The 13,257-nt window shown below is 44.7% G+C and overlaps 1 protein-coding gene across 1 annotated transcript in view; it reads right to left on the reverse strand.

The window, feature by feature from the left end:
- Nucleotides 1-3,875: 3,875 nt before the first annotated feature.
- NTSR1 (neurotensin receptor 1) overlaps nt 3,876-13,257 on the reverse strand; it is a 65,014-nt gene continuing 55,632 nt past the window's right edge. Inside the window, exons 3-4 of the mRNA XM_072879460.1 lie at nt 10,948-11,038; nt 3,876-8,594 (exon numbers count right to left, since the gene is read on the reverse strand). Of these exons, the coding sequence (XP_072735561.1) occupies nt 8,345-8,594; nt 10,948-11,038 (341 nt within the window). The 3' untranslated portion in view covers nt 3,876-8,344. The remainder of the gene's footprint in view (nt 8,595-10,947; nt 11,039-13,257) is intronic.

Genomic DNA, 13,257 nt, shown 5'->3' on the forward strand with positions numbered 1-13,257 from the left:
AACCAGCAAGAAGTTGGTTTTAAATGGTTGAAAGTTGGCATGTTTTGATAATATACTTCTTGGAATGGAGGCTTAAAATAGCTCATGGACTACCTGCTTAAGCTGAATGAAGGGAAAAATGAATCAGAGTTGACTGTACCGGAAACACTGGGGTTTGAATCTCTGGTCGACAAGAAGATTTCATTAGAGATCTTGAGTGAATCCCTTACGTTCTCTGTGCCTGAAAACCATATCATAAAACAAGAGCACCCTTGCAGCGACGAAGGTATGGAGTGTGCTGGGTTGTTAGCAGTGCGCTAACACTATTAAATCTCAATAACGATGGCGATTACATCTCGATTACACACATGAAATGTTGGGGTGCTGGCGAGTCCACGAGGGACTGTGTACAGCATGTAGGTACAGGATGGCAGAAGTGGCTGAGTGTTTGCTGTCCAGCTGAGCCCAGGGGGGCTATTCCACAACAAATGTGATTTCAGAGGAGCGAGCATCACGTCGTGCAACCCACACTCCAGTTATTCAGAGTACCTGCTACATTAACTCCAGCTTGGCTGTGCAGCAGCTTTCCCTTCACGCATTTCTGGAAAAACACGAGTTTTACAAACCTCCCTTGTAGCTCTGGCCCTGGGACTCTTCGCTTGCATGTTTGTGTTGGGCAGGAGATGAACCACAGACCTGTGTGACCTAGTGTTGATACCTGCTCAGCCCTGAGACATTTATAAAGAAAAAATGGTAGGTGAATATTTTAATTGGAGATTACATAGTTAAGGAGCAGTGATGAGATACAGAGCAATCAGACATCCTGATTAATTATGATGTGTTTTTGTGGTGCCTGAGGCTGAAAGCTGCATTGCAGAAGTGTTGGGCATACCCTTTCTACTGAGCAGCTTCCAAAGACAGGAGAAAGGAGAAGCAGAAGAAAGGAACAAAGAAATCCCAGGCTAACTGTTTCAGCCCTTCATGTGACTGAAACTAATGCAATGGCAAAATATGGTGTGCCTGTCCTTTCATCTTCATGCTGCATTTCATCAAGATGAGGGAGGATGAAATGGTCCATCACAATGTTACTCACAAGAGAGGAATTCTTTATTCTTTCTGTACCTTTGCAGATCTTGAAGCAGATCTTCCAGGCTACGTGTTCATAATTGTTCCTTTATATAACTTCAGTTTGCAACAAAGCTGAGACATCTCAGCAGTGCACAGCAGAGCAGCAGCAGTGTGAAAGCAGAATGGACTGTTCCTGCTTTACAAGATGGTTTTACATTTTTGCATTAAAAGGGTGAAGGATATAGCTTCCCATTTCTTCAGGATTTCATAGAGAAACAGCCAAGTGTAATTAAATGTCATGTCACTGGTGATACAAGCCAGCTGAGCCTGCCAGTACTTTCGAGCAAGAGGAAGAGGTCCCCACTGGAAAGGCCAAAAATTTATAGTGAGGGTATGCACAGGTAAGTGTGTGGCTGTTGTATTCACAGCTATGATGATACTCTGGCTATCTCTGAGATGTTTAAGTTTCATTTAAGTTTTTTTGACTCCTCCCACTTATTTTGCTTTCAGTAAGTCTGTCTTCAAGAATGAAACAATTGTGTTTTCTCTCTCTTTAGTAGCTACGGTCGCTGGTGGGCTCAGTTGACCTGTCCTAAACTTTCCATCACTGTCCCTTTTCCCTGGCATTTGGCTGAGTGAGCCCAGGGCTGGGCTGGGCTGGCTGCTGTGTGCTCGCCCCACGTGGTTTTTCCCCCGGGAAGCAACCCCAGGACTTTGGTTCAGCCACCCTGTAGCAGTCGGGGCTGTGTCTGTGCTCGTGTACTTCTGGAGGGGTTTTGCACTCGAGTGCCCAAAGTCGCTTCATGCTCTGCTTCATACTTCACAGCCCACAAGAGACCTGTAATAATAACCAGGATGCGCTGCCTTATTGCTTAAATACCCTCATGAATATACTCCAACCTGATCTACAGTTCAAACAAATTCAATAAAGCAGAGGAGGATTTAAAGACATTTTAAATAAATTAACTTCTGGATGGATGATTATTAAGTTTCATGAAGCCATTTATTAAAATGTAACATTTGTTTCAAAAGGCACCTGAAATTTTCCTCTTGTGAACTATGGAACTTACTTTTATAATTCAAATGAGAAATACGGGCCAAATTGAAAGCATTCCTCATTGCTTGAGGCACAGTCCTTGTGCCTTTATAAAAGAAAAAAGAAATTCATTGACTCTCCACAGCCTTTTGTTTTCCTTCGCATTGGCGGGGCCTGACGTGATGCCCGATTGCGTGACACTGGGTGGGAGGTTTGCACGGGTGGAGCGAGGAGCTCTGGTTCCCAGGAGTTTTGCTTTTTCAAGGAGTCAGCCTTGAGCGAGAGAAGTTATGAGCAGAGGGCAACAATTCTCACTCCAGCTTGAACGTGGTCTGGATTCATGCATAAGCAATGGAGGCTCCACTGGGACCATTGTGCCCTGCACAAAAATCTCCTGCAGCCAGAAAACAAGGATATTGCCGCACGTTGTGGATTTTCACTGCTGAAGACGCTAACTGCAGCTCCTTAGGCAGCAGACTGAAAGTACACCTTTTAACAGGGCAGAGCTGAATGCCAAATAAAAGGATCCGTAAAATAAATTATTTGATTCTTCAATAATTGATGGTGTAGGGACAATAGAGGCTCCTGCTCTCCTCATCTGAAAGCAGCACCAAAACGCTTTCGGAGAAGCAGTGCATTTCATCAGAGGATGAATTGTCCAGGCATGAATGATTCCAAATATTTGAATTTTATTTTGTTGCTGCTTTCGAAGCAACCTTTCCCTCTACCAGAAATCAAAACAATAGGGTTGAATGGCTAAAAACTATGAAGATTTTGTGGATTTTCCTGGTGCTCAGCTGAGCTATTTCACAACAGAACATTAACCGGGAGCTGCAGGGAGAATGGAGGTGACTGATTTTTGCTCGTTAAGTGCACTTCAATATAGTGAGCGGTACCCAAGTATTCTGTTCCCACAAAATTGCATCTGTGTTAGAAAAATGGCTGCCAGGGAGGCAGTGGGTCAGGCAAAAGAGGGGAAGGTAGGAAGGGAAATCTCACTGTTAAGGCACAGTAAACCTGCTTTGTTTTTCAGCAACAAATTCTCCGCGATGAAGGCTGTCTCCTTCGCTGTGTAGCAGGGCAATAAAGCCCTGATCTGCTCAGTTTTCTGGGCAGAGCTGCAGCAGAAATAATGGCCAAGATACGATGTCTTTAATGTTCGCCCTACAGCAGGGGAAAGCAAGCAGGCAAGACAAGCAAGACAGTTCAGAAAACAGCCAGACTCCCGTCGTGCCACCTGGATCTCAGCATGGGTCTTTCTTGAAGCCCAGAAGATCTCCACTCCCATACTTCAGGCTTGTGCGTGCCACACGCTCAAAGCCTGGGGTTCAGCCAAAGGGAGCTGGATGCTCTCCATTGCTGCTCCTAACAGCAGGGCAGGACTGTAAACCAGCACGGACCCTCTTTGGTTTTGCCGGATCTCGGGAGGGGTGTCTCAGGGCAAACTTCACTGGTGGGACTCTCCCTCAGACCTGGCCAGACTTGCCCCCCATTAGTTTGCTGACTTGCAGACCCGAGCAGCAGCTGGCCTTTGGATGCTGCGTCGTGCCGAATAGCCAGTGCTCGCAGGCTGTGGGCGAGGAGCACTCGGGGGCCCTTCCGCAGAGGCGGTGCACAGGTCAGTTCAAGGTCGATGGGATTTCACCGGTTTAGGCCACAGACCTGTGCTGGTAAGCAGGCTGTATGATAAAGGCACAGCTGCCATCTCAAGCATATCTAGCCCCAGCCTTAAATTTGGATATTTATTTCTTAGGATCAATAAATGACAAAATAAAATAAAATAAAATACCATACAGTACAAAGGCTATATCAGGAAGTAACCATTTCATTACAGTTTGATCAGTAAATACAGTATCAATAATAGCACGTTACATTGAAAGAGTGTTTCCCATTGCTACACAAAAGGATTTCACACCCTCTTCCTTCCCTTTGTCACAGAAAATATTACAAAGGAAGCGCTGACACACTTTAACATTCTTTTTTTTTTCATTGCGCAACAGGCCACAGAAAATAAAGCACATCAACATCTTGTATTTCAGAAAAAAAAAGGTGCACTTTAAAAAATATTTGCCATAAATACAATATGTGCAGGACTATCAGGTGGCATGGCTGGGGAAGGACTCTTGCTCACAAAGCCAGGACACAGCTTCATGAAATTTTGGATTAGCAGTTTCTGGTTTTGTACCAAACGAATCCAGACTGAGAACAGAAGAACTTGTTGAGCTGTAATGTTAACAACCAGACAGAGCTCTAGCAGATACAGCTTTGTTTAAACAGCTACCAAACAACACAACCAGGAAGATATCAGACTAACACTCAAGGCATTGCACGGGAAAGCTCCAGGGCTCTCATGCCGTGTGGACGTGTGTCCCTCCCCGAGGGCAGGTAGCGATGGCAGCCGCACAGATGATGGGTTCAAACCTGCAACACGAGCTGTCTGCAGCAACGGCACACCTAGGTTTTTATTTCACTAAACATTTGATGCTATAAATGCAAAGGTCCTGCTATCGTCATGTTTACAGCACGTGTCCTGCTAACCCTCCTCACCGACTTCTCCATTTAGTTTTCTCCTTTACGGGCGCGGTCGCTAAAGCGAGGTCTCATGCACTTTACAAAAAAGACAAGCTCAGCAGAGCGTTCAAACACTGATGCGTACTGGGCCTTTGGCGAAAAAGTCCTGTCTGGGGGAAATTTCCAAATAGCGTAATGACTTTGGAAATCTGATTTCACACGCTGCCAAATGGATGGTCCTGACAAGAACACTGTGAAGAGAAACGAAACCTCAAAATAATATTTGAAGAGGTCACTTGATAGACTCTCTTCAGATGGGAATTTCTCAGAATCCATCTGGCAGCACTTCACATCTGTGGGCTCAACAGATTTTTTTTTAGTCAAAACAAACAGTTCAAAACATAGGAAATTTGCATAGATTAACAGCATGCCGCACCACCGCTCACCTCTCTGTCCCAGCGGAGAGTTCAGACAAGACAGGAATACAAAGGATGGGAGTATGCATTTTGCCTAATGGCAGAAGCCACTTATACTCGATTAGGTTTAAAGCTAAACCTTGTTGGGTTAGTAGTTCAACCGTTGTTAAAAGGCATGGGAAGAACCACTTTTCTGGTATATACTGGGCAGTTTGTGTCTTTTTCTTCTCTACGGTATCATGCTTTCCTTTACAAAACTGTGGGGTCTTGCAGTGAGTTGTCCTCACTTCTTTGAGCTCAAGGGAACTAAATCTCTAGGTCGAATATAGCAAAACTAGGTGAGGAGGGGAGAGAGGATGAAATCTGCTGTAACTTACACTTCTCAGCACAGGGTAGTCAGATTTGGCCAGTGGAAGAGGTAGCTTTGAGCTGCAATCTCAGATTAAGGCCATAGACTCAGGTCTGCTCCTGTGTTAAACTGCAGGAACAGAGCTGTAGAAGCCAGCAAACCACTTGGATAAATCCCCCCAAATAGTCAGCTCTTCAGGACTCGAGTGGCCCAACAAACATTGCAGAAAGTTTATGATAAGTTCATTTTTACTCCAGCTTGTTCCCATTTTCATGTCAAACCAAAAATAAACCTACCAGTTTCTCTGAGCTGTGATCAAATATTCTGTAAACTGCCAGGGTATCTCTAATGAAAATCTAAGCCAAGCATCTTATGTGAAACAACAATTCTTGTACAGTGTTTTCTAAGATAATCAAGCACGTTTCAGCAGGTTGGTGTTGAACAAGTATATTAATAATGTTTAACATTTCAAAAGCAACTGAGACACGCAGGATGTTAAATCCTAATGAAAGCCAAAGCAACACACAGTTACAGCTTCCATGGGAGGTTTCAGAAACCACCTCCCAGCTGTTGACTCTATTTAGAAGTGAAGTTAAAAAATTTGGGTCCTCTCCAGAAACATTTAAAGTGTCTTGCCTGGAAGGCCAACGTTAAGTGTGTGACATTAAGACTCCTCTTCCTCTGCTTATCGTACCTGGACTTTCCCACAAGGCAGTATGTACAGGTCTTCTAGAGCTTCTTCCAACCTGCCCAAGCCATTTCTAACACACAGACAGATAACATTTGCTAGTTCCTCACAGATTTCCTTCCAAAGAAACCAGTCTCCTTTTTGCCTTTTTTTTTTGTGTGTGTGCGCCATTACCTGTTTTTCTTGCCAAAGAGGAGTCAACTGTGCATGAGCAACTTAAGTGCTTTGTCAAATATAATCTCTGCCTTCTGTTTGGTAGAACCAGAGGGCAAGAAATTAAAAGAAGGCATGACAGGACAGAGCTTGCAGTTTGGCTGAATCAGAAGAAACTAAAGCCCCACTGATTTATCTTTTGAGCCCTTTTGGTGTGGTTCTGTACTAGGCATTAAAATAACTTCCCATCCCTGGCAGGTGTGTGGTTGGAGGTCATGGCTGATGGTAGCCAGGTCTACTCTGGTAGCTAGCTCTGTACAACTGTCAGGTTATAAATGCCTTGGAAGTAGATGGCCATCACTCACAATTTACAGCAAATGCCCCACAGGTGTTTTCTCTATGCCCTGAACCCAATAGGGCCTAACCCACGAGATACCACATCTGTAGCAGGAGAAGTCATCTGTACCCAGTGGATCAGTAACTGGTCTCCATCATTGTGTATCGGTTCACTGGAGCCAGATCCACAGCTCCAGCACTGAGACTTCTGTTACGTACCAGGGGTGCTCATTAGTTGAAGAGTGACAGGGTATGGGCAAAGCCCAGAACGCTGCATTGAGCCAAGTGACTCTTTTAGTTTGTCATCATGAAGAGGTATGCCCTGCTTTCCTAATGAAGCGTGGTGTAAAAAGGGACGCAAGGTCACCACCAGCAAAATCACAGCAGAGGTTGCACAGGATGATTGATTGGTCCCCGGTTCATGCAGGTCACCATCTGGTGATGTGACAGTGGGGAAAGTCCTTTACCTTGTCCCAGAGGCCTGTCATTTCTGGTGCTAAAGGCTCTGGAGCAATTTGCTGCATCACATAGTGGGGTGTTAGAGGTGGAACCATATGGGAAAAAGCTCACGCTACCTATCCTGGCCAGCTGAGAAATTTCAAAGAGAATTTTCAGGTCTTGTTTCTGTTCCTCTGGCTTGTTAAAAGAAAGTTGTTTTTAGAGCTAAGACTCCCCAGTTTAGACCTTCTCGTGTTCTTCATTGCACTATCTGAGGATTTGTGTGGGCAGATCAGTACACCAACAGGTCTGGTAGCAAAAAGAAATAAAAGAAAAGGTAGAACAAGAGGCCCTGCTGCCTACAACTGATGTAACTTATGAGACATCAGCCTTGTGAAAATGGGGAGGAAACAAGTACAACTGGAATAAGAATGGGAAAAATCTGAAGGTCCCACAGAATTGGGGCAGGTTGCTCTTATCTCAGCAGCCTGGAGCACTCATGAGCCTGGAGTTTTCTCACCTCTTAATGCAGGCCAGCTAACTGTTCTCCCTGGTAAAAAATAGGATTTGGCTGTACGGCAACAGTAAAATTTTCCATTTCTGTTCATTTTTCAGCACTCCAGCTGGCCACAGTTTCTGCATTCTTGACTTTGCCAGAGACGCTGTTATTTATTGGTGTTGCAGTACCAATACCAGTGAGAGAGGGGGTTCACTGTGCCAGGCACTATATATGCCCTAAAGTAAAAGATGACCCCCATTTCCCCAGGCCACACCCACCCCAATCTAGGTAAGGCATCATCTGTTGTTATTTAATTTCAAGGAGCCAGAGCGGCTGTCTTGAGCACCTAGGTCATATTAATCATAATTTAGATATGTTTCTAAAATAACCACCCGGCTCCCTGAGTTTTCACTCCTTGTTCATTGAATATCCCATAGACGAGCATGTCCATTCTCCAAAAACATTGCTTTCTGTTGAAAACTGCTTTCTCCTCAGCAGACTCTCTGCTCGGTGCCACCAAGAGATGTGATCTCAAACCCTTGGGTGTGAACATGGCATCTGCACTGAGAAAAGGATGAAATGCAGTATGGTTTTGCCTAGATTTAACATATTTTGGCTTCCCAGTTAACACCGCACCTGGATTTATGCCAGACTGAAGTTACCAGACGTGTAGACATTATTCACAAGAGGCAAGGCCAATGCTTAAAATAACCTCAAAGTTACTGGCAGCACAAAGCCTATTTTTCCAACAAAAATGACTTTGCTAAACACGCTTGTGTTATGTGAACTTGGAGACCATGCATGAAAGTCACAGAGGCCTCCCTCAAGTTTTGACTCCATGATGAAATGCATTTCCCTTCCTCCTTTGGCTTCAGTATGTCGTTTCCCTTGTGACCTGGCTGGAAAATGTGTGGTTGCTGGAGATGCTGTTGGATTTCCTGGTGAAGGCCAGTCGTTTCTTCTTCTTCCTCCATGGCAGGCACAGGAGTGTGAGTGTAGAGAGGAAGATCTGTCGGAAGTTTGCAGACACCAGGTTGTAGAGGATGGGGTTGATTGCCGAACTGACGTAGAAGAGGACGTTTGTCAGCATGTAGAAGTAGTGGTAGAAGTTGAAAAGGAAACTGCAAGGACAGATGAAAGATAAAAATCTAAATAGAGTGTGGAGAACTGAAATAATTCAAAGTCACAAGGGTGAGAAAAACATGAGCTAACCTTTCTCAGCTGGGGACATGAGCTTACCAATGGTGCATGAGCCACCAGGAAGACATCTATGTTTTCAACTGGGACTGGCCAAACGTAGATCAAATGCCTCTACAAAGGTCTCACCCCAATCACTAGCAGTTAGAAACTTATTTATGCCCTGGGTCCGGATGTGATATTTACCTCATGCATTCATTTTGTCTTCGAAAATAGCATTCTGGAAACTGAGAAGCCAGATGGAAATTTCTTTCTGTGTCATGCATATACATTAGCTTGACTTTTCTGGCTGCAGTTCTGGTCTACGGAGTCTACAGAAGAGCCAAGATCCAGTAACAGATGCGGCTCTCTCCTCCCCCCGGCAGTGAGAGCTGCATCAGCTCATTCAATGGGTCCCTGGGTTAGGATTTGCCGGTGATCTGGGATAGCATTCTCTATTCTGGGAGCAAGTTGATGATAGCAGGCTTTTGAAACATATCCTGACCATCACAATATAATGCTTTCAACTAGAATTGGTTGAAAATGCTTAGTTGTTTGTTTTTTTCTTTTGGAAATATCTTTCCTTGGGACAACTGAGATCAACAGCTCTGAGCTGGTAAAGCGTTTATAAACAACGTGGGTCTCATTTTCAGGAGGATGTTCCCCAGGATCATTTATCTCAGTGGCAACTGCAGACCTTTTTGTTAGTCTGAGCACTGTCTAACAAAAGATAAATAGACGTGTGCTGGACTACATCACCAATCCCTCCACACCCCCTCAGCACTGCCAAGTCCTGCATGGCCCATCCAGCTCTTACAAGCAGAGTTTCTCTATGTAGCTGTGAAGAATTAATATAGTAAAAATTTCTCTTCTTCAGGGCCAGGCACATGCATTTATAAATGAACATGTCAGGCTGCTGCAAGCTCTTGATTAGCTACCATACTGATAGTTCACCATTCATAATATGCCTGTAAATTCAATGTTTTCCTAAAATCGCTCATGGCTTTTAAAAGAAGAAAAAAAAAAAAGTGAATGCAACCACAATGCATAAATTCACACTAACTGCAGACAGACTCTACCCCTCTTGCTCAAAGCAAATGCAGTCGTTACATAATTGATTGCTGCTTTAAGTGCTTTTCATATAGGAAAGCAAACAAGAAACAACAGTTTGTCCCAGTGTGTGCCTAGAGCTCTGTTTTCATGATTGAAGATAAGTTTTGGTTTTTACTACGGACGGATGTACTATTCCATTCAGTAGACTGCTATATGGTAAATTACTATTTTTTGTGCTTGGAGTTTATGGAATTTTAATGTCTCATAGTTGCTCTGCTTTTTGGTATTATAGATTTTTTTTTTCTTTTCCTGTTCATTGCAGGAAACAGACCCGGGCCCAGAGAGAAGAGGGACATAACACCATGGGAGAAAAGACACATTTTTCACTGAGCGCATCTCATGGCATCTCAGGCTACCTGGATGTATATCCCCAGACAGCATTAATGCTTAATTGCATATTTAAAACGAATAATCAGTTCCGTGGCTGCTTTGCTGAGGAACCTGGCCTGATGCAGCAGAAAGGCTGCACGGAGCTGCTTGCGTGCCCTTGCACATCTGTGAACAGCACGCGTGCAATTATCCCTAAATTCTCTGAGAATCTGGACATTTTCTAATCAGTGGCAACTACTAGTATTTAATTTTGATCCACTCCCTGCAAAAGCCAGTAAATAACCTGCCCCAGACTCAGTAAGCAGCGCATTTATTTCCCCACCTGTGTAATCTCTCCTATCACTAAGGAAATGTGGCGTTGTGGAGCTAAATTGTGTGTTGACAGGAGCTGCTCCATCTTAGGGCCGGTGATCGATATCTCCGCCATGGAGACAGCAATCCACTTTGGATGTATAAACCTCCCTGTCCAAATGTCATTGTATCGAGGACTGCCAGAGCTGAATATCCATCGCCGTCGTTAACGGGGGCAAGTCTGTGGTCGCAGCCACAGAAGAAGGAGAGGCTGATGATGCATTTCAGTTCAAGCTAATGCTTCCTTCGCCCACACCTGGGGGATTTTGGTGATAAAACTAGGACTCTTAATTTGGCTGGCAATCACGGTAAGAAATCCAAAAGAAAAAAACCAAAACAACAGTTAGGAGGTTGAGGCTTTAACCCCTCGCATGGAGAACGCCTTTGCTCCCAGATCCCCACCTCCATCCCCAGGTCCGCCGGTGCCGCGGCAGCCCCAGCTCCGGCCTGACCCCGCACCCCATCCTGGCACGGGGGGAGCTCGTCCCCCGAGTTGTGACTCACTCTGTCCAGTGGCTGGAGGGGACATAGCAAAACATGAGACGCCGGATGTGATAAGGGAGCCAACAGACCACGAAGGCAATCACCACAGCACCTGCAAGGTATGAAAAAAGCCCATTACTTTTCATGAGCAATTCTTCATCGGGGGTGAAAAAGGGACCTGTGTGGTGTTCATTGCTGTAAACTGTTACCCTAAAGCCCCACTTTGTTCTTCTATTGCCGTTGTGCAAAGAATTAATAACCCTGGGGGAAAACCAGCCTGCAAATGTCTGTAAAAACAAGCATAACAGAAATAATAGAAAACAGCAATAAGCACGGGGGCAGTGACATTATGAACAAAAGAAGTTATGGTATAGATAAAGGACTGCTGATGCCTCGTTCAGACACTGGCTTAAATGAAGTTGTATTTGCATCTGTCCTTCTGTTTCATGCCCTCGTGGCACTGGGTATTTTGTCCAAAGTACTTGCAGAGGCAGTTAGCGTATGTTTTTCATCCAGGTAGACAGGGAGCCAGGGTCACTGTAATCCCATTAGTTTGTTACGCGGAGCCACTGGCCGCAGTCCCCTCGGTGCTGGGGATCATTAAACAGCCTCAGGAGCTGCTTTCTGGTGGCAGGGCTCGTCCTTTTGTTCTACGTTTGTGCAATACCTGAGACCGTGATTACAAGACGTTTGGGTCTGGACATTGCCATAATAAAAATGCTTAATTAAAGGGTAAGCAGAGAAAGATGATACTTTTTTTCCTTTCCAGATTCCTGCCGAGGGACATCAAACAATGGAAAATAAAATGCAACAACTCCGAAGGTTAAAAGTGCTGTTGGTAGAGTGCGTTTGTCAATCTAGGTTAAAAAGTAGATATATCAGGCAATCAAGGGGAAGATTTGTTTCCTTTCGTATTATGCATTTCAACCTCTGTATGAAATGACAGGATTCTGGCAGAATCCTAGCAGGAAATAAAGAAATCTCCGTTAAAACATAACACAATAAAAGACAAGAAGAAAATCAAGGCTAAATAAAATAATTATGTTTATTTTTTATCCCAAATTTGCTCTACAGAGAATAAGGGCCGCATCACTCTTGTCCTTTATGTGACCTGTAAAGGGCTAGGAAGCAGCAAAGCTCTCTTACAGAGCTACGCACCACCAGTGCAATGCGGATTTGGCACATGGAGGCAAAGGCTGCTTTTCCTTCTGCCTTGGGATTGAAAATATTTATGTGGATGTGTCCCAAACCCAGACGCTGTCATCCCACATGGACTATGCCATAGCTCATAGAGGAGATATGCAGAAGATGTGTTTCCCTTGAAAAACGCGGTCCAGGAGGAGCAAGTCTGGCTCTGGTTGCATCTCCCCATCACCTTTACTCAGCCGAGAGGCACAGAGGAGGCTTCAGTAACACAGTGGGGAGGGAACTGTCTGTGCCCTTTTCTGTGGGTGTCATCACTAGCAGAGTCACTGCCTAATTTGTACAGAAATTAAATAATTCCTGGTGTCCAGCTCCGTACTCACAGCCTTACTTCAACTCCATGTGCTATCTCTTTTATTAAACACATAGCTAACAGTGGCGGTGGTTATATTCTTTAAGCCTCAGCCTGCATGATGTATGAGAGCATCTTCCAGGAATGCTGCAAAAGCCATTTATTCAATAAAGTTTTAGGCAGCTGAAGAGACATGTTTTGGAAAGAAAGCTAGAGGCTCTGTTTTTATTCTCTTGTCCAAGTGAATTGATTATTTAATTCTGAATATTTTTGGCTGCTATATGGTCATTGTGATTGCAGATGTAAATCGTAACTAGATGGCCTGCAGATCTTCAGACACCATCAAGTGAATGAATTTGACCTGCCCTGAGGAGCTTTGCTGGGACTTTGATGGGGACAGCTCAGAAATGCCATGTGGCACAGGAGAAGTGGGGAGGTCTACAAGAAGCTTGGAGGGAGCGCTGGATGCCTGCCTTGCTTTTTCACATTTCTGGGCACCTGCTTTTGGCCACCTGCAGAAATTAATTTCTCTGTCGGATGGACCTTTGGTTTGCCCTGCATGGAGCAGTCCACCCATGACTCCCCAGGAGATCCCTCCCAGGACCACAGGAGAAGCGATGCTCTCCAGCCTCTCCCCCTCCGTCCATCAGCCTTGGGCCAACGGGAATGAGCCAACGTCACAGCTCCAGTCCATCTGCTTTCCCAGTGCCTGTACAGGATTAGCTGGATTTTCAGGCTGTGAAAGCAGCTTCCCAAATGGCTCCCAACACAAGTTCATTTGTGCACATCATAATTTTTGCAGAAAACTCCATGCACTGGCACTTCCCAGCTGCCTA

This window comes from Ciconia boyciana, chromosome 14 (assembly GCF_034638445.1).
Source record: "Ciconia boyciana chromosome 14, ASM3463844v1, whole genome shotgun sequence".
NCBI classification, from domain to species: domain Eukaryota; kingdom Metazoa; phylum Chordata; class Aves; order Ciconiiformes; family Ciconiidae; genus Ciconia; species Ciconia boyciana.